This window comes from Erythrolamprus reginae, chromosome 13 (assembly GCF_031021105.1).
Source record: "Erythrolamprus reginae isolate rEryReg1 chromosome 13, rEryReg1.hap1, whole genome shotgun sequence".
Taxonomy (NCBI): domain Eukaryota; kingdom Metazoa; phylum Chordata; class Lepidosauria; order Squamata; family Dipsadidae; genus Erythrolamprus; species Erythrolamprus reginae.
The window spans coordinates 10057385-10083006 of NC_091962.1; the positions used below are offsets into that span (position 1 = coordinate 10057385).

General features: G+C 45.7%; 1 protein-coding gene across 2 annotated transcripts; it reads left to right on the forward strand.

Moving 5' to 3' along the window:
• Nucleotides 1–6: 6 nt before the first annotated feature.
• On the forward strand, nt 7–25320 carry NXF1 (nuclear RNA export factor 1). 2 transcript variants are annotated; one of them, XM_070766172.1, is made up of 14 exons: nt 7–88; nt 1651–1760; nt 4399–4435; nt 6181–6249; nt 6409–6464; nt 6901–7008; nt 8872–8895; nt 10015–10073; nt 13888–14003; nt 17792–17834; nt 17939–18011; nt 18359–18583; nt 21145–21205; nt 24604–25320. In XM_070766172.1, the coding sequence occupies exons 1-14, from the start codon at nt 29–31 to the stop codon at nt 24640–24642; spliced, it is 1080 nt and encodes a 359-aa protein (XP_070622273.1). In that variant the 5' UTR covers nt 7–28; the 3' UTR covers nt 24643–25320. The 2 variants fall into 2 exon arrangements, with proteins under 2 accessions (XP_070622273.1, XP_070622274.1); XM_070766173.1 differs by lacking the exon at nt 8872–8895.
• The last annotated feature ends 302 nt before the right edge of the window (nt 25321–25622 follow it).

The window sequence follows — 25622 nt, forward strand, 5'->3', positions numbered from 1 at the left end:
TGACAACAAGCTCTATCGCCTCGAAGACATGTCCGAGCTGCATCTGAAAGCTCCCAATCTGAAGATCCTCAATTTGTCTTGTAACCAGGTAAGCCCCCTCCCCCCACACCTCAACACCAGATCTGTGCTTAGCCAACTCACCCCTGTTTGACTCTGTCTCCTTCCCTCTTTTTTTTTTTTAATTATAAATTTTATTTACATATACAAACAATACATATATCTCCGAGACCGCCTGCTGCTGCACGAATCCCAGCGACCGATTAGGTCCCACAGACAATGTCGGTTGGCGGGCCCCAGGGGAAGAGCCTTCTCTGTGGCGGCCCCGGCCCTCTGGAACCAACTCCCCCCGGAGATTAGAACTGCCCCTACCCTCCTTGCCTTTCGTAAGCTCCTTAAGACCCACCTGTGTCGTCAGGCATGGGGGAACTGAGACATCTCCCCCGGGCATATACAATTTATGAATGGTATGTCTGTATGTATGCTTGTTTAGAAAATGGGGTTTTTAAAATATTTTTAAACAGTAATTTAGATTTGTTGTAAATTGTTTTCACTTTGTTGTGAGCCGCCCCGAGTCTGCGGAGAGCGGCGGCATACAAATCTAAATAATAAATAAATAAATAAAATAAAAACATACAAAATTAAAACTCACAGTAAACAGCGGGCGAGTGGGCGACAAGTCTGTATAGCGATATTAACTATGTACCTTATTCTCTATTGCCTATCTTAAATAGCAATTAATAATTACTAATTAACAAAAAATAAATAAAGAGAGAAAAGGTGGTAATCTGAATTAATATAGATATCTTACTCTGATTTATTATTATTATTATTATTTATTATTATTATTATTATTATTATTATTATTTATTAGATTTGTACGCTGCCCCTCTCCGAAGACTCGGGGCGGCTCACAACAGTAATACGAAAACAATATAACAGTGAGACAAATCTAATATTAAAATAAAACATATCTTTATACATTATACTCTGTCACCAGGTAATTTCCCTTTGTGCTTTAACAATTTAGAGTGTTAGGACCATTTTTCAAGCCGGCGATAGAATAAATCCCAGCAATTATAAGAAGAAGATTCTTCTTTAGTTTTTAATTCTAATGTTAGTTTAACCCAGTGATTTTCAACCATTTTTGAGCCGTGGCATATGGGGCACATTGAGCAGGGGGGGGGGGGGGGGGGGGGGGCTAAAAAAAGTATGGACAAAAAAAAATCTCTCTCTCTCTTCCTCCCCTTCGCTCTATTTCTTTATCCTTCCCTCTTTCTCTCACTACCTTCCTCTTTCTTTCTTTCTCTCCCTTCCTCTCTTTTTTGCTCTCTTTCTCTCTCCCTCCCTACATCCCTCTATGTCTTTCTCTCTCTCTCCTTCCCTCCCCCTTCTCTCTCTTGCTTTCTTTCTCTCTCTTTCTCTCTCTCTTTCTTTCTCTTGTTCTCTTTCTCACTCGCTCTCTCTCTCTCTCTCTGTTGCTTGCTTTCTCTCTCACTATCTTTCTTTCTTTCTGTCTGTCTTTCTCTCTCTTTTGGTTTCTTTCTCTCTGAGCTTCACGGCACACCCTGACCATGTCTCGCGGCACACTAGTGTGCCACGGCACACTGGTTGAAAAAACACTGGTTAAACCATTTCTGCCCCCTCCCCCAGCTGAAGACCGAATACGATCTGGACAAGCTGAAAGGCTTAAAGCTGGACGAATTGTGGCTGGTCAAGAACCCCCTGAGCGAGAACATTCGGGACCGCTCCGTTTATATCAGGTGAGACGCAGCCTTGGTCCCGCCTTGGCTGCCCGAGGAGAATCGCCCTTCCCGGACTGCGAAGGGGGTGTGTGGGGGTGACAATCCCCCAGTTTCGCCCAAGAGGCCTTTTCTCTCCTCCTTGGTTGAGTACTCTGGCTCCTAGGAGGCCGCCTTCCCAGCTGGCCTCAGGTCCCTCCGACCGGCCCTCCTGCCTCCTCTCGACTTGCTTTGCGATGTGTTCTGACCATGGTTTTATTGCAGTTAAGACTGGAGTGTTGCCTGGCGGGTTTTCTCAAGTTTACAAAGCGATTAAAGGGGGGTTTTTTTAGAGGAAAGGCTCATATATCCTTCCCTCCCTTCCTCCTCCTCCTCTTCCTCCTCCCTTTGTTAATATATTACCAGGCGTCTCTTACCTGGCCTAACGTTCTCCCCACCACCGCCTTCAACCTTCTGTCCTTCGGGGTGGTTGGGGGGGCGAATATTTCTGCGCGCACAGCCTCCGCCTCCCTCTGCCGCTTCCCTCTGTGGCTCGCCCACCTCCCTTGGCCCGAGCCTGCCATTCGGAGGAGCCTTCCCGCTCTGTTTCGGAGGGCCAGGATTTACGCACCGCCTCCTCGGCTTTGACGTTGGCACGAGAGGTGCCAGACGGCGAGGAATTCCCTGGTGAACAGATTGGAAAAAAAAAACAGAAGGAAAAACGTGGCCCCTACAGACGGCTGGTTAGCCAATGACGGGTAAGATTCCTCGTTGGAAGGAACAACCTAAGACAGGCACAGTCAAGATGGCGGCCGGAGCGAGGCCTCCCGGTGGTGGAAGGCGGAAACGGAGGAAAGCCCAGGGACCTCGTTCGGCGCACGGCGCTTTCTCCTGGCACAGCTGCTGCCGGAAACAGCGGGAGGGAAGGAGACGTTCTCGCTTTGAAGCCGGCGGGCGGGCGCCGTTTCTCCCAAGCCGAAGTGGTCACGGAGCTTGTGGCGAGCCAATCGGCAAGACCCCCTCCCCGCCTCCTTGTAGGGGGAGACTTCAGACATGGTGGCAGGCAGGCCTCTTTCTGCCAGGGGCCTCGGGCGGTGGGAAGAGAATGCCCAAAGGGCTTTGAGGACGGAGGAGGCTGTGCACCAGAACGTCTGAATCACACAAACAAACCCACATTATTATTTTTTTTTCCTCCCCCTGGGGTTCCCTTCCTTCTCAGCCCAACCACCCTTCCCTTGTCCTCCGCAGTTATTATTAATTACTTTTAAGACCTTGAGACAGGAATGTGGGTTTTTTTAAAGGCCTTTTAAAAGGTGTAGTGGTCAGGAAATTGCCTCTGGCATCTCCAGGACCGATGGGGGATCCCTTGGCCATTCCTCTCCCTCCCCCCTCTCCCCTCTCCCTCTCCCCCCCTCTCCCCAAAGGAGCATTATCTCCTGTAAATGAGCCAACCAGGTGAGTACCCCCTCAGGTAAGTGCAGACAGCTTTCCAGTTCACGCAGCCTCCTTTTAAAAATGAACACCTCTGTCTCCCCCCACCCCTTGCCTGTCTGCATGTGTAAAACTACTGCAGGGCGAGTGGGGGAATGCCCCCATTTTACAGGGTGTTCGGCCGAGGCTCGCGTTCGAGGGGGGGGTCAGAGCCTGGCCGTGCTGCCTCCTAGCATCAACGGTCCCTCTCCTGTTCCTAACCAGCTGGAAACTACTTCTCTTTAAAAGCCAGGAGGTTCCGGCGCATGAAAATCGGTGGCGACGTTTTCTCCTTAAGAGAGTTGGGGGAAAGATCAAAAGGAACATGAGAAAATATTATTTGACTGAAAGAGTAGTAGATCCTTGGAACAAACTTCCAGCAGACGTGGTAGATAAATCCACAGGGACTGAATTGAAACCTGCCTGGGATAAACACAGATCCATCCTAAGATAAAAATACAGGAAATAGTATAAGGGCAGACTAGATGGGCCAGGAGGTCTTTTTCTGCTGTCAGTCTTCTATGTTTCTATGAGAGGCCGAGCCCCGTGTTCCAGTCCTCAAACCCATTGCGGAAGTGACCGAGCTTCGTCTGAGAGGAGCCGTGTCTTTCTCACGGCCTTTTAACTTGCTCCTTTAAGCACCTGGCCTAAGAGGCTGGGCCTGAGTTCAAACCTTCGGCGCAGCCTTTCGTTTGACGGCTCTTGTTTTAAAGAGTGTAAATGCCCCCCCCTCTTTCCCCCCCCCCCCCCCCAAAAATTCTACAAAACGGCAGTTGAGTCTATTTCACAACTTCTCGCTTTAAAGGTTCCGGTGAGCCACGTCCACCGTTTCTTAATCCCGAGAGCAAAATCGCTCCGAGGCTCAGAAAGACCGGACAAAATTCTTTTCTGTTGTTTGCAAAATGCTGACCCGGCGCAAGGTTCCCTAGTTTAAAGAGGACTAGCTGCTTCGTAATTTTAAACACCGGATTGGCAGCTAGAGATTTTTTTTAAAAAAAAAACTTCCATTCATTGGAGTTGCCCTTTCTGGACCACGCAGCCCATCAGCACCATGCTGGGGGAATTAAAACCTTGCTGAAGCATGGGTTCCGTTCCTAAGAGGGACGAAACGGGCTTGCGATGGCAGGTGACAGGGTCCACGGAGGGAGGGAGGGGTCAGCTGTGTCCACAGGAGCCTGATGCCTCCTCATTCTTGTTCTGTTTCCTTCAGCACCATCCGAGAACGGTTCCCCAAGCTGCTACGGCTGGTGAGTTACGCAAAGCTGGCAGGTCCTGGGTGTGTTTGTGTGTGTTTGTGTAGTCCTTGACTCATGACAATTGAGCCCACAATTTCTGTTACTAAGTGAGACATTTATTAATTTCCTTTCTCCCTTCCTTCTCTCCCACCCTCCCTCCCTTCTTTTCTTCCTTCTTCCTTCATTTTCCTTCTCTCTTTCTCCTTCCTTCTTTCTCCTCCTTCCTTCCCTCTTCTTTTCTTCTTTCTTCCTTCATTTTCCTTCTCTCTCCTTCTCCTTCCTTCCCTCTTCTTTTCTTCTTTCTTCCTTCATTTTCCTTCTCTCTCCTTCTCCTTCCTTCCCTCTTCTTTTCTTCTTTCTTCCTTCATTTTCCTTCTCTCTCCTTCTCCTTCCTTCCCTCTTTTTTCTTCTTCATTTTCCCTCCTTCTCTTTCTTTCTCCTTTCTTCTTTCTCCTCCCTGCCCTCTTCCTTTTTTCTTCCTTCTTCCTTCATTTTCCTTCCTTCTCTCTCTTTTGGCTTCCTTCTTTCTTCTCCCTCTTCTCCCTTCTTTTCTTCCTTCTTCCTTCATTTTCCTTCCTTCTCTCTCTTTTGGCTTCCTTCTTTCTTCTCCCTCTTCTCCCTTCTTTTCTTCTTTCTTCCTTCATTTTCCTTCCTTCTCTCTCTTTTGGCTTCCTTCTTTCTTCTCCCTCCTTCCTTCTCCCTTCTTTTCTTCTTCATTTTCCTTCTCTCTTTCACCTTCCTTCTCACACTCCTTCTCTCTTCTTTTCTTCTTTCTTCCTTCATTTTCCTTCACTCTCCTTCTGCTTCCTTCCCTCTTTTTCTTCTTCATTTTCCCTCCTTCTCTTTCTTTCTCCTTTGTTCTTTCTCCTCCCTCCTTCCCTTTTCCTTTTTTCTTCCTTCTTCCTTCATTTTCCTTCTCTCCCTTTTGGCTTCCTTCTTTCTTCTCCCTCTTTCCTTCTCCCTTCTTTTCTTCTTTCTTCCTTCATTTTCCTTCCTTCTCTCTTTTGGCTTCCTTCTTTCTTCTCCTCCTTCTTTCTCCCTTCTTTTCTCCTTCTTCCTTCATTTTCCTTCTCTCTTTCACCTTTCTTCTCCTCACTCCTTCTCTCTTCTTTTCTTCTTTCTTCCTTCATTTTCCTTCACTCTCCTTTTGCTTCCTTCCCTCTTTTTTCTTCTTCATTTTCCCTCCTTCTCTTTCTTTCTCCTTTCTTCTTTCTCCTCCCTCCTTCCCTCTTCCTTTTTCTTCCTTCTTCCTTCATTTTCCTTCTCTCTCTTTTGGCTTCCTTCTTTCTTCTCCCCTGCTTCCTTCTCCCTTCTTTTCTCCCTTCTTTCTTCATTTTCCTTCCTTCTCTCTCTTTTGGCTTCCTTCTTTCTTCTCCTTCCTTCTTCCTTCTTTTCTTCCTTCTTCCTTTATTGTCCTTCCTTCTCTCTCTTCTGTCTTCCTCCTTTCTCTCCCTCCCTCTCTCTGCTTCCTTCTTTTCTTCTTCCTTTTCCTTCCTTCTCTCTCTTTCTCTTCCTTCTTTCACCTCCCTCTTTCCCTCTTCCTTCTTTTCTTTCTTCTTCCTTTATTGTCCTTCCTTCTCTCTCTTCCGTCTTCCTCCTTTCTCTCCCTCCCTCTCTCTCTGCTTACTTCTTTTCTTCTTCCTTTTCCTTCCTTCTCTCTCTTTCTCCTTCCTTCTTTCACCTCCCTCTTCCCCTCTTCCTTCTTTTCTCTCTTCTTCTGGCACGATTGACCAAGCTCCCTTCTTTTCCTTCCGCAGGACGGTCACGAGCTGCCCCCACCGATCGCGTTTGACGTTGAAACGCCGACCACTCTGCCTCCGTGCAAGGTAGACCTTGGGGAAGGGGCAGATGGGAATGGGCGTTTCGTGGCGGAGGAGGGAGGACAATGGCATGTTATTGACCACACGAGGGTCGTTCCCGAGTTTGGCCGTCCTCCCATGTCCACTTGGAAGCGGCCTCCCTCAAACCAGCGTCTCTTTCCGCAGGGCAGTTATTTTGCCACCGAAGGCTTGAAAATGCTCATCATTCGCTTTTTACAACAGTGAGTATCCCTTCTGCTCACAACTAAGAGGGGGTCTGGCTCTATATTCTGGAGAACTAGGCTAATTGACAACAGTGGACCAGTGGAACGGCTTGCCACCAGACATTATGGGAGCTCCAACGCGGGAGGTGTTTAAGAAGAGACTGGACAGCCATTTGTCCGGAGTGGCATAATGTCTCCTGCAGGGCTAGTCCAGGGGCAGGCAAAGTGGGCTCTTCTCTGACACGTGGACTTCAACTCCCAGAATTCCTGAGCTGGCATGATTGGCTCGGGAACTCTGGGAGTTGAAGTCCACAAGTCATAGAAGAGCCCACTTTGCCTGCCCCTGGACTAGATGATCTCCAAGGTCCCCTCCAACTCGTGCCGTTCCACGTTCTGTGAACCAATACTGTTTCCTGCTCTTTGCGTTGGTGCATCGTTGTCCGTTCCCTTCCAGATATTACGCCATCTACGATTCTGGAGACCGACAGGGCCTGCTGGATGCCTATCACGAGGGAGCTTGCTGCTCGCTTAGCATCCCATTCTCTGCGAGTCACCCTTACAGGTCTGTTTGTTTGTGTGTGTGTGTGTGTGTGGGAGCTCCACCGCTTGGCGCGTTCCATCTCAACATCTGCTGGGGTGTAAAGGCAAATATTTAAAACTCAGCGGCTGCATTTTGCCCCCCCCCCCCCGCACTCGCTGGACCACTCCAGGGCTCCTCAAACTTTTTAAACCAGAGCACCTCCGGAACCGCTTGCTACCGCATGAATCCCAGCGACCGATAAGGTCCCACAGAGTTGGCCTTCTCCGGGGTCACGTCGACTAAGCAATGTCGTTTGGCGGGCCCCAGGGGAAGAGCCTTCTCTGTGGCAGCCCCGGCCCTCTGGAATCAACTCCCCCCCGGAGATTAGAACTGCCCCCACACTTCTTGTCTTTCGTAAATTACTCAAGACCCATCTATACCGCCAGGCATGGGGGAGTTGAGACACCTTTCCCCCAGGCTTTTTTTTTATATTTATGTTTGGGTATGTATATGTTGTTTGCTTTTTAAAATATGATAGGGTTTTATGTGCTTTTTAATATTAGATTTGTTTTCGCTGGAATATTGTTTTAATTATTGTTGTGAGCTGCCCCGAGTCTTCGGAGAAGGGCGGCATGCAAATCTAATTAATAATAATAATAATAATAATAATAATAATAATAATAATAAACAGAGGGGGCTAGTTCTCAGTCTTCAGACTGTTTGGGGCTGGCTGGTTGGGCGTGGCAAGGGGGGTGTCATATGACTGGGTGGGCGTGGCTATGTCAGTGGTGGGGTTGAGAACTTTTACCACTGGTTCTGTGGGCGTGGCTTGGTGGGTGTGGGAGGGGAAGGTTACTGCAGAATCCCCATTTCCTCCGGATCAGCTGGGACTCGGGAGGCAGAGACTACCTGGGGGAGGGCCAATCAGAGGTGGTATTTACGGGTTCTCCAAATTACTCCAAATTCCCACCACCGGTTCTCCAGAACTGGTCAGAACCTGCTCAAACCCACCTCTGGACTAGATGGACATGGCCATTAAACAATGCACACAAATCAAATCTTTTATTGGTTTTGCTCCTGGGTGTGCGTGTCTTTTATTGGCTTTTCTTTTCGCTAGATAGTTTTTTTCAGCCATTTAGGAGTCCAGTGGTCCATTTCAGGAAACAGCGTTTTGCAGCAATTCTTCTCGGACCCAAGGAAGCTTGTGTGCCCCATTTTTTGTTTGATCATTATTAAGAATAATTTTAGCTGTTTGAGTGGATCGGTTATACTGTATTGAAAAATTTAGTTCCAAAATTCATTTTATTAAGTTGTAGTTTCATAAAGGACCAATCAACATTATCAAATGCTTTTTTTTTGCATCTAAATGTTTTAGCCTTAGATAATTTTCTACCTCTTTTACTGTTTTGTATCTATTTATTGTATTGTGTTTATTGTATTCATACTGTTGTTGTAAGCCACCCTGAGTCAGTCCTCAAGCCCCCCTGAATCAAATAAATAAATACATAAATTTGTCACCTCCCCCTGCCTCCAGCAGCATTTCTGCAGGCCAAAAACAGGCAAAATCGCCCTGGTTTTTTGGCCAAAAATGGGCCGGTCTCACCAGTTTCCTTTTTTCCCCTCTTGGGACATCCGGCTGCCCCATTTTTTTCACCTCCCTTCCCTCCAGCAGCATTCTGCAGGCCGAAACCAGACAAAAACGTCCCATGTTTTAGGCAAAACCAACCCGTTTTTAAGGCAAAACCAACCCATTTTTAAGGCAAAGCCGGCCCGTATTTTGGCCAAAAACAGGCTGTTTCCACCTGTTTATGGCCGCCTGGGGTCTATGCAACCCATTTATCCCCTCCCCCCACCCCCGCCTCCAGCCGCATTCCGCAGGCCAAAATTGTTATCCTTACCTTTCAGTTCCAGCCCGCGGGGCTCGCGAAGGTAAGTCCTGTGTTTGTCCGAAGGGTGGGTGGGGCGATGTGGGCGGGGCAGCCTCGTGGCCCTGCGTAGGGCGAATTTAATGGCTTTGGCAGGCTGCATGTGGCCCGTGGACAGTAGTCTGAGGACCCACAGGCCAGGCCAACGAATCAAGCTGTATATCTTTGCATGCGTTTCCTTTCTCTCCCTGTGGCCCGGGATGCAAAACCCACTCTTTGAAAATACAGGTTGTTCAACGCCCTTAGAAAAACAGCCATAATTTAAGAAGGGACGAATCCCAGCGACCGGTTAGGTCCCACAGAGTGGGCCTCCTCCGGGTCCCGTCAACAAAACAATGTCATTTGGCGGGGCCCAGGGGAAAAGCCTTCTCTGTGCCGGCCCAGGCCCTCTGGAACCAACTCCCCCCGGAGATTAGAATTGCCCCCATCCTCCTCGCCTTTCGTAAGCTCCTTAAAACCCACCTCTGCCGTCAGGCATGGGGGAACTGAGATATTCTTTCCCCCTGGGCCTTTACAATTTATGCATGTTATGTTTGTTTGTAGGGATGTTTGGTTTTACAATAAGGGTTTTTTAGTTGTTTTAGTATTGGATTTACATGCTGTTTTTTTGTTACTGTTGTTAGCCGCCCCGAGTCTAAGGAGAGGGGCGGCATACAAATCCAATATATAAATAAATAAATAAATAAATAAATAAATAAATAAGGGAGCCTGTGGGGCGAACCCATTCAGAAAACAAGACAGCCTTTCATCCTCCTGAGGTCGATAAAATGAGGACCCAGATTGTTGGGGGCAAGAGGCTGACCCTTGAATTTCTAAAATGAGGCTTTCGGTCAGCTCAGGTGGTCCCGATTCTAGTGAGGGCCTTTTCTGGTCAGCATATTATAATTAATAATAATAATAATAATAATTTATTAGATTTGTATGCCGCCCCTCTCCGAAGACTATAACATTAATGCCTAGAGTTTTAATGAGATTTATAGCAAGATAACCCTCTTGTTACTCAAGTTAAGGTCTAGGAAGGGTTCATTCCCCACCTCCCCCCAGGAATTGCCCCAGTTTTCATTATTTAATAATATACGCTGAAGTTTTATTATTTGTTTGTTCGTTTGTTTTTCCCACGCAGGAACCCTTTGGCTGACTATTTCAAAAACAGCCGGAATGTGAAGCGACTGAAGGATCCTTGTAAGCAAATTGTGTGATGATAGGCGGTTTGGGTGTGGCGGGGTTGCAGGGCTGCCTTTGAGGCCTAGCATGAAAGAGCCTTTGGGTGCAAAGTGAAAACCTTGCGGATTCTTAAAACAATGCAGAAAGTTTCCATTATCTCCCCTTAAATCCCTGCTTAAATTCCTTAGCCAGTTAATCAGTTAACGAGAGCCAGTTTGGTCTAATAGATAGGGCACTTGCTGGGAACCAGGAGACAGTGAGTTCTAGTCTCACCTTAGGCATGTCCAGTCAACGAAGCAGTGGAAGTGATATGCCGGTGTCTGGAGGCTGTTGGGGTCTGGATTGGTGTCAACAGACTCAAACTCAACCCGGATAAGACGGAGTGGCTGTGAGTCTTGCCTCCCAAGGACAATTCCATCTGTCCGTCCATTACCCTGAGGGGGAAATTATTGACCCCTTCAGAGAGGGTCCGCAACTTGGGCATCCTCCTCGATCCACAGCTTACATTAGAGAAACATCTTTCAGCTGTGGCGAGGGGGGCGTTTGCCTAGGTTCGCCTGGTGCACCAGTTGCGGCCCTATCTGGACCGGGAGTCACTGCTCACAGTCACTCATGCCCTCATCACCTCGAGGTTCGACTACTGTAACGCTCTCTACATGGGGCTACCTTTGAAAAGTGTTCGGAAACTCCAGATCGTGCAGAATGCAGCTGCGAGAGCAGTCATGGGCTTTCCTAAGTATGCCCATGTTACCCCAACACTCTGCAGTCTGCATTGGTTGCCGATCAGTTTCCGGTCACAATTCAAAGTGTTGGTTATGACCTATAAAGCCCTTCATGGCACCGGACCAGAATATCTCCGGGACCGCCTTCTGCCGCACGAATCCCAGCGACCAGTTAGGTCCCACAGAGTTGGCCTTCTCCGGGTCCCATCGACTAAACAATGTCGTTTGGCGGGACCCAGGGGAAGAGCCCTCTCTGTGGTGGACCCGACCATCTGGAACCAGCTCCCCCCGGAGATTAGGATTGCACCCACCCTCCTTGCCTTTCGTAAACTTCTTAAGACCCACCTCTGCCGCCAGGCATGGGGGAATTGAGACATCTCCCCCGGCCTATATAATTTATGCATGCTATGTTTGAGTGTATGTTTTATTTTAAGTAAGGTTTTTTTTAGGTTTTTAAAAATTATTTAGTTTTTTTAATTATTAGATTTGTTACCGTATATTGTTCTTGTTATTGCTGTGTGCCGCCCCGAGTCTACGGAGAGGGGCGACATACAAATCTAATTAATAATAATAATAATAATAATAATAATAATAATAATAATAATGAAAGCTGGCTGGGTGATTTTGAACCAATCACCAGGAGACAATGAGTTCTAGTTCTGCTTTAAGCAGGAGAGCTGGTTGGGTGACTTAGGGCCAATCACCAGGAGACAATGTGTTCTAGTCCCACCTTAGGCAGTAAAGACAGCTGGGTGACTGGGCCAATCACCAGGAGACAATGTGTTCTAGTCCCACCTTAGGCAGTAAAGACAGCCGGGTGACTGGGCCAATCACCAGGAGACAGTGTGTTCTAGTCCCACCTTAGGCAGTAAAGACAGCCGGGTGACTGGGCCAATCACCAGGAGACAATGTGTTCTAGTCCCACCTTAGGCAGTAAAGACAGCTGGGTGACTGGGCCAATCACCAGGAGACAATGTGTTCTAGTCCCACCTTAGGCAGTAAAGACAGCTGGGTGACTGGGCCAATCACCAGGAGACAATGTGTTCTAGTCCCACCTTAGGCAGTAAAGACAGCCGGGTGACTGGGCCAATCACCAGGAGACAGTGTGTTCTAGTCCCACCTTAGGCAGTAAAGACAGCTGGGTGACTGGGCCAATCACCAGGAGACAATGTGTTCTAGTCCCACCTTAGGCAGTAAAGACAGCCGGGTGACTGGGCCAATCACCAGGAGACAGTGTGTTCTAGTCCCACCTTAGGCAGTAAAGACAGCCGGGTGACTGGGCCAATCACCAGGAGACAATGTGTTCTAGTCCCACCTTAGGCAGTAAAGACAGCTGGGTGACTGGGCCAATCACCAGGAGACAATGTGTTCTAGTCCCACCTTAGGCAGTAAAGACAGCTGGGTGACTGGGCCAATCACCAGGAGACAATGTGTTCTAGTCCCACCTTAGGCAGTAAAGACAGCTGGGTGACTGGGCCAATCACCAGGAGACAATGTGTTCTAGTCCCACCTTAGGCAGTAAAGACAGCCGGGTGACTGGGCCAATCACCAGGAGACAGTGTGTTCTAGTCCCACCTTAGGCAGTAAAGACAGCCGGGTGACTGGGCCAATCACCAGGAGACAATGTGTTCTAGTCCCACCTTAGGCAGTAAAGACAGCTGGGTGACTGGGCCAATCACCAGGAGACAATGTGTTCTAGTCCCACCTTAGGCAGTAAAGACAGCCGGGTGACTGGGCCAATCACCAGGAGACAATGTGTTCTAGTCCCACCTTAGGCAGTAAAGACAGCTGGGTGACTGGGCCAATCACCAGGAGACAATGTGTTCTAGTCCCACCTTAGGCAGTAAAGACAGCTGGGTGACTGGGCCAATCACCAGGAGACAATGTGTTCTAGTCCCACCTTAGGCAGTAAAGACAGCCGGGTGACTGGGCCAATCACCAGGAGACAGTGTGTTCTAGTCCCACCTTAGGCAGTAAAGACAGCCGGGTGACTGGGCCAATCACCAGGAGACAATGTGTTCTAGTCCCACCTTAGGCAGTAAAGACAGCTGGGTGACTGGGCCAATCACCAGGAGACAATGTGTTCTAGTCCCACCTTAGGCAGTAAAGACAGCTGGGTGACTGGGCCAATCACCAGGAGACAATGTGTTCTAGTCCCACCTTAGGCAGTAAAGACAGCCGGGTGACTGGGCCAATCACCAGGAGACAATGTGTTCTAGTCCCACCTTAGGCAGTAAAGACAGCCGGGTGACTGGGCCAATCACCTGGGAGTTCTAGTTCTGTCTTCAGCAGTAAAGACAGCTGGGTGACTTTGGGCCAGTTCCTCTCTCTTTCCGTGCAACCTACCTCTCAGGGTTGTTCTGGGGTATAGAGGAAGAGGAAGGATTGTGTATGTTTACTTCCTTGAGTTATTTATAACTCCCCCCAGAGATTAGAATTGCCCCCACCCTCCTTGCCTTTCGTAAGCTGCTTAAACCCCACCTCTGCCGCCAGGCATGGGGAAATTGAGATACTCTTTCCCCCTAGGCCTTTACAATTTTATGCATGGTACGTCTGTATGTATGTTTGGTTTTTTTATAATAATGGGTTTTTTAGTTGTTTTAATATTGGATTGTTACATGCTGTTTTTATTACTGTTGTTAGCCGCCCCGAGTCTGCGGAGAGATAAAGGCGGGGGTGGAGGGAATTATTCAGTCCAACTGTCGTTCTGTTCTGTTCTGACCCCTTTAAGGTCACAGATTGAGCTCCCCCCCCCTCCCTTCCCAGCTCCTGATCCTGGATCCCTTTACTTGGGGAAACCAGGATCAGTTCCCAACTCCCCCACGTAGAATTTGTAGGTGCACTGGCCCCGAGTTCAAGTCCCTCTTTTTACCTTCTGGTTCCTAATTCTTTCCCTTTTGAAGTCTACCCAACCTTCCTTTTGATCATGTCCCCACCGTCCTCGTTGCCCACCCTTTTTTTTTTTTTCCATTTCTGTTCCTTTTTTCTTTCGAGGCGGGAAGCCATTCGTAGCATCTGCTTCCCTTCTGGGTTTCAGTTTTTGTGTAAAAAGACCTGATTTTTTTTCCCCCCTCCAGAAACCACCTTCTTTTCCTCTTCTTTCCCTTCAGCCTTGCGCTTCCGACTCCTCAAACACACTAAATTGAACGTGGTGGCTTTCCTCAGCGAATTGCCCAAGACTCAGCATGACGTGAATTCCTTTGTGGTGGACGTCTGCGCGCAAACGGTAAGTTGTGAGTAAGTAAGGAGAAAGGAGTGGCCACGACTGACTGAACAACTGTGACGGGCTGCAGCTCCCATTAATCATAATTTAATTTTATAATAATTGATTAGATTTCGTATGCCGCCCCTCTCCGAAGACTCGGGGCGGCTCACAACAATAATAAAAGCAATAAAAGAGTGGAACAAATCTAATATTAAAAGAAAAAATATATAAAACCCCAACAATTAAAACCATACAACACATACATACCATACATGAAATATAAAAGCCTGGGGGAGGTGTCTCAGTTCCCCCATGCTTGGCAATATAGGTGGGTCTTGAGTAATTTGTGAAAGACAAGGAGGGTGGGGGCCGTTCTAATTTCCGGGGGGGGAGTTGATTCCAGAGAGCGGGGGCCACCACAGAGAAGGCTCTTCCCCTGGGGCCCGCCAAGCAACATCCCAACTCTGTGGGACCTTATCAGCCGCTGGGATTCGTGCGGTAGAAGGCGGTTCTGGAGGTATTCTGGTCCAATGCCATGTAGGGCTTTAAAGGTCATTACCAACACTTTGAATTGTGACCGGAAACTGATCGGCAGCTAGTGCAGGCCACGGAGTGTTGTAGAAATGTGGGAGAATCTGGGAAGCCCCACGATGGCTCTCGCGGCCGCATTCTGCACATTACGGTCGTAAGTCGAGTCTTAGCTGCATTTTGAGATCGGCCAAAGGGAGGCCTGTTGCTCTGACCCAGCACACGGCAAACCCTGTCAAGTGACCTCAAATATTCCTTTAATTACGAGTACAAAAAGTCTCTCTCTCACACACACAGCCGTTGTCTGCCCCATCTATTCATCTCCGCCAGAACTGGGGTGGCTTCACTAGCAGTGGTGGCTCTTCAAGGACCGGCCCATAGATTTCCATTGCTCTCCTCCCCTCTGACTTCCATGCATCGCGCACTGGACTCAGCTGTTTCTCTCTGTCCCTCCCTACCCCCCCGCCCCCAAACCTCTATTCCCTCGGAGCTCTCAGGCTGCCTTGATGCTGGCCCTGACACCCACGGTCCTCCTACTCTTCCTCCACCGATTCGGCTGCTGAAGGAGCCATCAGATAACAGGCCACAACACCCTGATAAGACGGAGTGGCTGTGGGTTTTGCCTCCCAAGGACAATTCCATCTGTCCGTCCATCACCCGGGGGGGGGGGAATTATTGACACACACACACACCCCGGAGAGGGTCCGCAACTTGGGCGTCCTCCTCGATCCACAGCTCACATTAGAGAAACATCTTTCAGCTGTGGCGAGGGGGGCGTTTGCCCAGGTTCACCTGGTGCACCAGTTGCGGTCCTATTTGGACAGGGAGTCATTGCGCACAGTCACTCATGCCCTCATCACCTCGAGGTTCGACCACTGCAACGCTCTCTACATGGGGCTACCTTTGAAGAGTGTTTGAAAACTTCAGGTCGTGCAGAATGCAGCTGCGAGAGCAATTATGGGCTTCTCTAAGTATGCCCATATTACTCCAACACTCTGCAGTCTGCATTGGTTGCCGATCAGTTTCCGGTCACAATTCAAAGTGTTGGTCATCACCTATAAAGCTCTTCATGGCACCGGATAAGGGTATCTACGAGACCGCCTTCTGCCACACAAATCCCAGCGACCGGTTAGGTCCCACAGAGTTGGTCTCCTCCGGGTCCTGTCAACTAAATAATGTCGTTTGGCGGAGCCCAGGGGAAGAGTCTTCTCTGTGGCGGCCCCGGCCCTCTGCAACCAACTCCCCCCGGAGATTAGAATTGCCCCCATCTTCCTCGCCTTTCGTAAGCTTCTTAAAACCCACCTCTGCTGCCAGGCATGGGGGAATTGAGACCCTCTTCCCTCTAGGCCTTTACAATTCTATGCATGGTATGCCTGTATGTATGTTTGGTTTTTATATTAATGGGTTTTTAACTGTTTTAATATTTGATTGTTACATGCTGTTTTTTATCACTGTTGTTAGCCACCCCGAGTCTACGGAGAGGGGCGGCATACAAATCCAATAAATAAATAAATAAATAAATAAAAATCCATAAACGGCAGCTGGAGATAATATCATTTCCCTCGATCCTGCTGCGTCTTGGTTGTTCATCCTCTTCATTGTCCCTCTCTTTCTCTCTCTCACACACACAAAACCACAAACATTGTCCTTTTCTCCTCTTTAGAACAACTGTATGATCACCCCGCTTATACAGCTATGCCCCGACTTCATAACCATTCGTCTAGTGGCCATTCGAAGTTACGATGTTGTTGAAAAAAAGTCAGATTCCCTTAACAAACGCCTGGCTAATTTAACCGCCGCAGGGATTCACTTAAAAAAAAAAAAAGTGGGAAGAAATGTGCCACATACCTCCCAGAGACCAATTATAGCACCCAAGAGTTGGCCTCCTCCAGGTCCCCTCGACTGAGCAATGCAGGTTGCCAGGGCCGTGGGGGAGGGCCTTCTCTGTTGCCGCCCCGGCTCTATGGAATCAACTCTCCCCCTGACGTCGTCGTTACTGCTCCCACCCTACTGGCTTTCCGTAAGGCCACGAACATGCCTAGAGGGCATGAACTAACAGCCATCATGGCCAAATTGTATGCATGCGTGTTGTTTTGATTTTTTAATTATGGGTTTTTAATCATGGTTTTGTAGATTTAGGTTGTGTATTCGACTTCTTTTTATTGTTCTTTGTATTTATATCGTTGTTGTAAGCAGCCCTGAGTCCTTCGGGATTGGGCGGCATAGAAGTCGAAGGAGGGAGGGAGGGGGGAAGGAGAAAGAAAGAGAGAAAGAAAGATTTGTTTGCAGAGTTTTAGGATAGATAGATAGATAGATAGATAGATAGATAGATAGATAGATAGATAGATAGATAGATAGATAGATAGACAGATAGAAAAAATAGATTGATGATAGATAGACAGACAGACAGACTAGATAGACAGACAGACACACAGACAGACAGATACATTAGATAATTAGATAGATTAGATAGATAGATAGATAGATAGATAGATAGATAGATAGATAGATAGATAGATAGATAGAAAAAATAGATAGATTGATGATAGACAGACAGACTAGATAGACAGACAGACAGACAGATTAGATAAGATAGATAGATAGATAGATAGATAGATAGATAGATAGAAAAAATAGATAGATTGATGATAGACAGACAGACTAGATAGACAGACAGACAGACAGATTAGATAAGATAGATAGATAGATAGATAGATAGATAGAAAAAATAGATAGATTGATGATAGATAGACAGACAGACAGACTAGACAGACAGACAGACAGACAGATAGATTAGATAGATTAGATAGATTAGATAGATAGATAGATTATAGATAGATAGATAGATAGATAGATAGATAGATGATAGATAGATAGATGATAGATAGATAGATAGATAGATAGATGATAGATAGATAGATAGATGATAGATAGATAGATAGATGATAGATAGATAGATAGATGATAGATAGATGATAGATAGATAGATAGATAGATAGATAGATAGATAGATAGATAGATAGATAGAATCTGATAGAAACATAATCTGATAGAAACATAAATTCTGGTCTCAGCTGTGGTCATAAATCACTGGGGTTTCAGTCTTCTGAGCTTTCAGACACGCGCAGAGGATTTCTCTCTCACCAGGAATGTGTGCTTTGGGTTATTCTCTGCGTAGTGTTGATGTGATGCCCGGTTGTGGCTTTCTAGTGTTTGTGAGGTTGTGGGTCCACGGCCCGCCCGCCCGCTCTGTTTTTAATGCTGCTCCTTTCTCGTTTCAGAATACGCTGTTATGCTTCACCCTGAACGGAATCTTCAAGGATGGTGAGTGGGTGGGCGAAAGGCCCCGTCCTGCAATGCAAGGGGGAGGCCGGGCTTCAGCGCGCAGGGCCCCTTCCTGACCCCCTCCTCTCTGTCTCGCTCCGCAGTCGACAACCGGTCTCGGGACATGGTGCGAGCCTTCACCCGGGTCTTCATTGCCGTTCCTATGGGCCACAACGGGTAAGGGAAGCCGCTTCAGATGGTCGGCAGACAGGCAGGATGAATCAGGGCCAACTAACCTGGTTGTTAAGTGAATCTGGCTTCTCCACACACACACCCTTTTGCGTTGCTAGTCAGACGGTCGCAAAAGGGGATCAGGTGACCCCGGGATGCTGCGACCGTCATAAATGCGAGGAGCCAGCTGCCAAGGGTCTGGATTTTTGATAAGCGGTTGCAAATGTGAAAACCGGTATAGAGTCCCGCTGTTAAGTTTGAACGGTCACCGAACGAGCTGCTGTAAGTTGAAGATTTGCGGGGTGGGGGGGAGCGTCCATCTGCAGCTTTTCCTTCCTTTCCTCCCCAATTAGGTTGAGCATCGTGAACGACCAGCTCTTCATCCGACAAGCCAACAACACGGAAATCCGCAAAGCCTTCGTCATGCCGGCCCCCACCCCGTCCTCCAGCCCCGTGCCCAACCCTTCCATCGAGCCCATGCCCACTTCAAGCCCCGGGCCCACCCTGACGGTCGAGCATCAGGAAATGTTGCAGAATTTCTCCCTGCAGTCGGGCATGAACATGGAGTGGTCTCAGAAGTGAGTGTCCGGTGGGGGGAGCCAGGAAAGGAAGGGGCAGGGGTTAGAGGCAGAGATGGCGTCTGACCGACGTTAGGAGTCTCTCCCGTGGTTTAAGGATCTCTCTCTCTCTCTCTCTCTCTCTATCTATCTTTCAATCCCTCCTCTCAATCTCTTTCTCTCTCCGCTCAATCTCAATCTCTCTTCTATGTCAATCTTTTTCTTTCAATCTTTCGCCTCTCTCTCTATCTTTATTTCTCTTTCTCCTCTCTCCCTCTCAATTTCTTTATCTCTCTCTTTTCTTTCTCTTCTCTTTCAAACACTCTCTCTCCTCTCAATCTTACTCCTCTCCCTCAATCTCTTTCAACCTTTCCAATCTCTCTCAACCTCTATTCTCTTTCTCTTAATCTCCTTCAACCTCTCTTTCTCAATCTCTTTTCTTGAATCTCTTTCCTCTCTCTCAATCTCTCTAATTCTCTATTCTCTTTCTTTCAATCTTTTTCAATCTCTCCGTTTTCAATCTCTTTCCTCTCTCAATCTCTCTAATTCTCAATTCTCTTTCTCTTAATCGCCTTCAATCTCTCTCCTTTCTTAATCTCTTTTCTTGAATCTCTTTCCTCTCTCAATCTCTCTAATTCTCTACTCTTTCTCTCAATCTTTTTCAATCACTCCTTTCTCAATCTCTTCAATCCCATTCCTCTCTCTCAATCTCTCTAATTCTCTATTCTTTCTCTCAATCTCAATCTCTCCTTTCTCAATCTCTTCAATCCCATTCCTCTCTCTCAATCTCTCTAATTTATTCTTTCTCTCAATCTTTTTCAATCTCTCCTTTCTCAATCTCTTCAATCCCATTCCTCTCTCAATCTCTCTAATTTATTCTTTCTCTCAATCTTTTTCAATCTCTCCTTTCTCAATCTCTTCAATCTCATTCCTCTCTCTCAATCTCTCTAATTTATTCTTTCTCTCAATCTTTTTCAATCTCTCCTTTCTCAAGCTCTTCAATCTCATTCCTCTCTCTCAATCTCTCTAATTTATTCTTTCTCTCAATCTCTTTCAATCTCTCCTTTCTCAATCTCTTCAATCCCATTCCTCTCTCTCAATCTCTCTAATTCTCTATTCTTTCTCTCAATCTTTTTCAATCTCTCCTTTCTCAATCTCTTCAATCTCATTCCTCTCTCTCAATCTCTCTAATTTATTCTTTCTCTCAATCTCAATCTCTCCTTTCTTAATCTCTTAAATCTCATTCCTCTCTCTCAATCTCTCTAATTTATTCTTTTTCTCAATCTTTTTCAATCTCTCCTTTCTCAATCTTTTCAATCTCATTCCTCTCTCTCAATCTCTCTAATTTATTCTTTCTCTCAATCTTTTTCAATCTCTCCTTTCTCAATCTCTTCAATCCCATTCCTCTCTCAATCTCTCTAATTTATTCTTTCAATCTTTTTCAATCCCATTCCTCTCTCAATCTCTCTAATTCTCTATTCTTTCTCTCAATCTTTTTCAATCTCTCCTTTCTCAATCTCTTCAATCTCATTCCTTTCTCTCAATCTCTCTAATTCTCTATTCTTTCTCTCAATCTTTTTCAATCTCTCCTTTCTCAATCTCTTCAATCTCATTCCTTTCTCTCAATCTCTCTAATTCTCTATTCTTTCTCTCAATCTTTTTCAATCTCTCCTTTCTCATTCTCTTCAATCCCATTCCTCTCTCTCAATCTCTCTAATTTATTCTTTCTCTCAATCTTTTTCAATCCCATTCCTCTCTCAAGCTCTCTAATTCTCTATTCTTTCTCTCAATCTTTTTCAATCTCTCCTTTCTCAATCTCTTCAATCTCATTCCTTTCTCTCAATCTCTCTAATTCTCTATTCTTTCTCTCAATCTTTTTCAATCTCTCCTTTCTCATTCTCTTCAATCCCATTCCTCTCTCAATCTCTCTAATTTATTCTTTCTCTCAATCTTTTTCAATCTCTCCTTTCTCAATCTCTCCAATCCCATTCCTCTCTCAATCTCTCTAATTTATTCTTTCAATCTTTTTCAATCCCATTCCTCTCTCAATCTCTCTAATTCTCTATTCTTTCTCTCAATCTTTTTCAATCTCTCCTTTCTCAATCTCTTCAATCTCATTCCTTTCTCTCAATCTCTCTAATTCTCTATTCTTTCTCTCAATCTTTTTCAATCTCTCCTTTCTCAATCTCTTCAATCTCATTCCTTTCTCTCAATCTCTCTAATTCTCTATTCTTTCTCTCAATCTTTTTCAATCTCTCCTTTCTCAATCTCTTCAATCCCATTCCTCTCTCTCAATCTCTCTAATTCTCTATTCTTTCTCTCAATCTCTTTCAATCTCTCCTTTCTCAATCTCTTCAATCCCATTCCTCTCTCTCAATCTCTCTAATTCTCTATTCTTTCCCTCAATCTCTTTCAATCTCTCCTTTCTCAATCTCTTCAATCCCATTCCTCTCTCTCAATCTCTCTAATTCTCTATTCTTTCTCTCAATCTCTTTCAATCTCTCCTTTCTCAATCTCTCTTTCAATTTATCTCTCTCTATTCTTCTTTTGCTCTTAATCTGTCTCTCTCTCTGTCTCCCCAGGTGCCTCATGGACAACGATTGGAACTATGCGAAAGCCGCTCATGCCTACACCCAGCTGAAGGTGAGTCTCCAGTCTCTGTGTTAGCAAACACAAACCCCATTCCTGTTTGTTCTCAGGACAAGCAAGTGGTGCCCCCTCCCTTGAGATTCTGGCCCTTGTACAGGTTGCCCTCCATTTGCAACAGTTCACTCAGTGGCTGAAAGTCACAACGGGCGTCCAAAAAAGGGTTTTAATAGCCTTTTTCCACACTTAACAACCATTGTGGTATTTCCCCCTGTGGGCACATGATCAAAACTAGGGCGCCTGCAAAGTCGCCCATCTTTACAACGGTGGCAGCATCTCCTTTTTTTTATTTGTTTATTTATTTATTTATTCATTCATTCATTCATTCATTTATTAGATTTGTATGCCGCCCCTCTCCGAAGACTGGGGGCGGCTAACAACAATGAAAAGGCAATGAAAACAAATCTAATATTAAAAACAATCTAAAAAACCCCAATTTAAATAACCACTCATACATACAAGCATACCATGTATAAATTCTATAAGCCTAGGGGGAAGGGAAAATTTCAATTCCCCCATGCCTGACGACAGAGGTGGGTTTTAAGGAGCTTGCGAAAGGCAAGGAGGGTGGAGGCAACTCTGATACCTGGGGGGAGCTGGTTCCAGAGGGTCGGGGCCGCCACAGAGAAGGCTCTTCTCCTAGGTCCTAGGTAGTTGATGGGAACCGGAGAAGGCCAACTCTGTGGGACCTAACCGGTTGCTGGGATTCATGCGGCAGAAGGCGGTCCCGGAGATATTCTGGTCTGATGCCATGAAGGGCTTTATAGGTCATAACCAACACTTTTGTGGCCTTCTGATAAGCAAAGCTGACGGGGATAGAAATGCCATATTCACTTAACCGCTGTGTTACTAGCTTAAGCCCGCCGGGCATTCGCTTAATGGCAAGCAATGTCACAAAATGAGTTTCCCCGTTGGACTTTGATTGTTAGACAGTCACAAAAGGGGATCAGGCGACCCTGGGACAGTGAGACTGTCATGAAGATGAGTCAGTTGCCAAGCTGACAACTGATTTTTTTTTTCTTAAATCACGTGACCATGGGGAAACTGCAACGGTTATAAAGTGTGAAAAACAGTCGGAAGTTGGAGGACTACCTGTACTATAGTCCAGGACATCCCACAAAAAGACACTCACATACCTAATTGTTCATGTGGTTACAGCAGCTAGAATTGCATTTGTACAAAAATGAAAAGCAACAAAAATTCCTTCTGAAGGAGAAGTAATAAAATCATGGATTATGCAGAGATGAATAGACTGACAATGAAAATTAAAGATAAGGAAGATACAGAATATTATAATGTACGGCTAAAATGTTATGATTGGGTAGAAAATGAATATACAGCAATACCTCGTCTTACGAACCTACTTGGTTCCGGAAGGAGGTTCGTAAGGCGAAAAGTTCGTAACACGAAACAATGTTTCCCATAGGAAACAATGTAAAAGCGATGAATGCGTGCAAGGGGGGGGGGAATTGCAAAATGGCGCTCCGCTGGGCGCCACCGCCCAGCTGTCACCTTTTAAAACAGCCGGGGGGCTTCTCAGCGTTTTCCCGAACGCCGAACCCGGAAGTTGGGCAAAAGTTCGGGTTCGGGTTCTGGAGGCCACCGAGAAGCGCCCGGCTGTTTCAGAAGGTGACAGCCGGGCGGCAGCGCTTCTCAGCGGCCTCCCGAACCCGAAAAGTTCGGGTTCGGAAGAACGCCGAGAAGCCCCCCGGCTGTTTTAAAAGGTGACAGCCGGGCGGTGGCGCCCAGCAGAACGCCTTTTTGCGATCTGCGGTGGGTTCGTAAGTCAAAAAAAGTTCGTATGAAGAGGCAAAAAATTTCCGAACCCCCGGTTCGTATCTCGAAATGTTCGTATCACGGGGGGTTCGTATCACGAGGTACCACGGTACATAGAAATCAAATTAGAATGATTAAAAGAGAAGGAAATGGAGAATAAATGGTGGTGGTAGACCCAGGTGACAAAATTAGATTTTGAGGAGGCAGCATTAGAATAATAGCATATACTACCTAGACTAAAGAATTATATGAAATGAGTACCAAAAGGATATTAAAAAATTAATGATTTTAGAAGAGACACCGATAGTTTAAAGCTGTATGAGAATATGCTATCAATCTGTTAAATATAAAATGGATTAGAATTAGGATCACTCAGGATCAATGGTTAAAAGGGAGAAAGAGGAAGAAGGAAGGGAAGGCAGAGGAGGAGTGGAGGGATATAGGAAGAGGGAGAGAAGGAGCAAGAAGGTAGAGGGAAGAGATGGAGATGGAGGGAGTGTTAAAAACGGAGAACAGATTGGTAAATAACGGCATAAAGTAGATCCAAAATAGGATATCATTTCATGATTAGATGAAAATGTATAATAATGTACGTTATTGATATTTTAATGTACAGTGTTCCCTCGATTTTCGCGGGTTCGAACTTCGCGAATAGCCTATACCACGGTTTTTCCAAAAAATATTAATTAAAAAATACTTTGCGGGTTTTTTTCTATACCACGGTATTTCCCGCCCGATGATGTCATACATCATCACCAAACTAATATTTTTTGCCAATAAATAACAAAAAAATAATTATTGTCAATAAATCATTATGTTTATAAATATCAGGATCACTAAGTGTCTTCTTCAATGGTGAGTACCAATAATAATGGTGAGTAAATGGTTGTTAAGGGAATGGGAAATGGTAATTTAGGGGTTTAAAGTGTTAAGGGAAGGCTTGTGATACTGTCCATAGCCAAAAATGGTGTATTTACTTCTGCATCTCTACTTCGCGGAAATTCGACTTTTGCGGGCGGTCTCAGAACACATCCCCTTGCGAAACTCGAGGGAACACTGTATATGTATTGATGTATATATGGAAAGACAGTTAAAAGATCAAGAAGAAACAGAATTTTATGAGATATGGAACAAAGTGTATATATGGATAAACAAGAATAAATATTAACATTAACAGTAAAAATAAATAAATAAATAAATAAATAATAGTATTGTAGAATTATGATTTAAGTGTTATGTTAGACTTATTAGGGATAAGATTTAAGAGTTATTAATTACAATGTATGAAGATTTAATATAAAAAGTTAACCAAATTTCTTCTTTTCATTTAAAGTAATAAGTTGATTTTAAACTTTTTTGAATGTATTCTTTTTTTGTCTTGAAATTTTACTTCAAGAATAAGCGGGGAAGATACAACCCCACTTTTATGTTAAATGTATGTTTCTTAGTTTTGTCTATTTTAAGAAAATTTAATAAAATATATTGGGGGGGGGGAAAGGAAAGGAGAAAAAATAAAAGTCTTTTTTAAAAAAGACACCTTGAGGGCTTTTGCCGACAACTCAAGACATCAGGAAAGCCATTCTCACTCCCGCCCTCCTTTTTTCCCTTGCTTCTTCCAGGCGGAGCACAAGATACCCGAAGTGGCGTTTATCCACTGAACGGACAATGACCAAAGTCGATCGGAGCAGCATTTTTATTGTTGAGGTAGCTGGTTTTTGTAAATAAAAGTTTCTCCATTGTAAATTTAAAAGAGACTCCTGCCCTGCTCCCATCGGGGAAACACCGTGCCTCTTAAAAACAATTTTTTGCCGCTGGGATGGAGGTAGAAAAGACGGCGAGTTGGAAGAGAAGCTGGCGGCTGAGAAGACAAATTCAGAAGCCAGAAAGGGGGGGAAAAGAAAGAAACATCCACCTTTCCTTTCCTCCATCCCTTTCCTTTCGGAAACATGAATTTTTTTTTAGGAATTATTTTTGGCTGATTTTTAAAACTATTTTTTTTTGGGGAGCAACCCTCTCAAAAGTCACATTTCGAATACACGTAGACGGGTCGGCAGTTCTAAACTCAACGGTGATGCTGCCAGAACTCTTTAAACTTTCAAACTGGGAAAAAGAGAGCGCTTCCCAAAATCTGTTAAATTTTGTTTTATTTTCCCCAGATGCTTTAAGTTTCCTCATTCCTAGGTGCCGCCTGTCAAATCGTAGCGCCTGGTTTTGCTTTCGGGTGTTCCTCGTTTTCCTTTTAAGCGAGAAGCTTGGGGAAGGGAGCAGTTCTGTCCAGCGAGATCTAGCTTCTGTGTTTTCTTTCCAGTCCTAGTAAAGTTACTATTAAAATCTTGGATTTTGTGTGTAACGTTCGTGGGGCCTGTGTGGAGCTGGCTGGCTCTTCTGTGAATCTGGAAGGAAAGTCCCTCGGCGCCTCCTTCCAAAATAAGAAAAAATAATTTTTCAATCAAGACAAAAAACTTCAGAAGAGAAGGATTTAGGGGTAGTGATTTCTGACAGTCTCAAAATGGGTAAGCAGTGTGGTCGGGCAGTAGGAAAAGCAAGTAGGGTGCTTGGCTGCATAGCCAGAGGTATAACAAGCAGGAAGAGGGAGATTGTGATCCCCTAATATAGAGCGCTGGTGAGACCACATTTG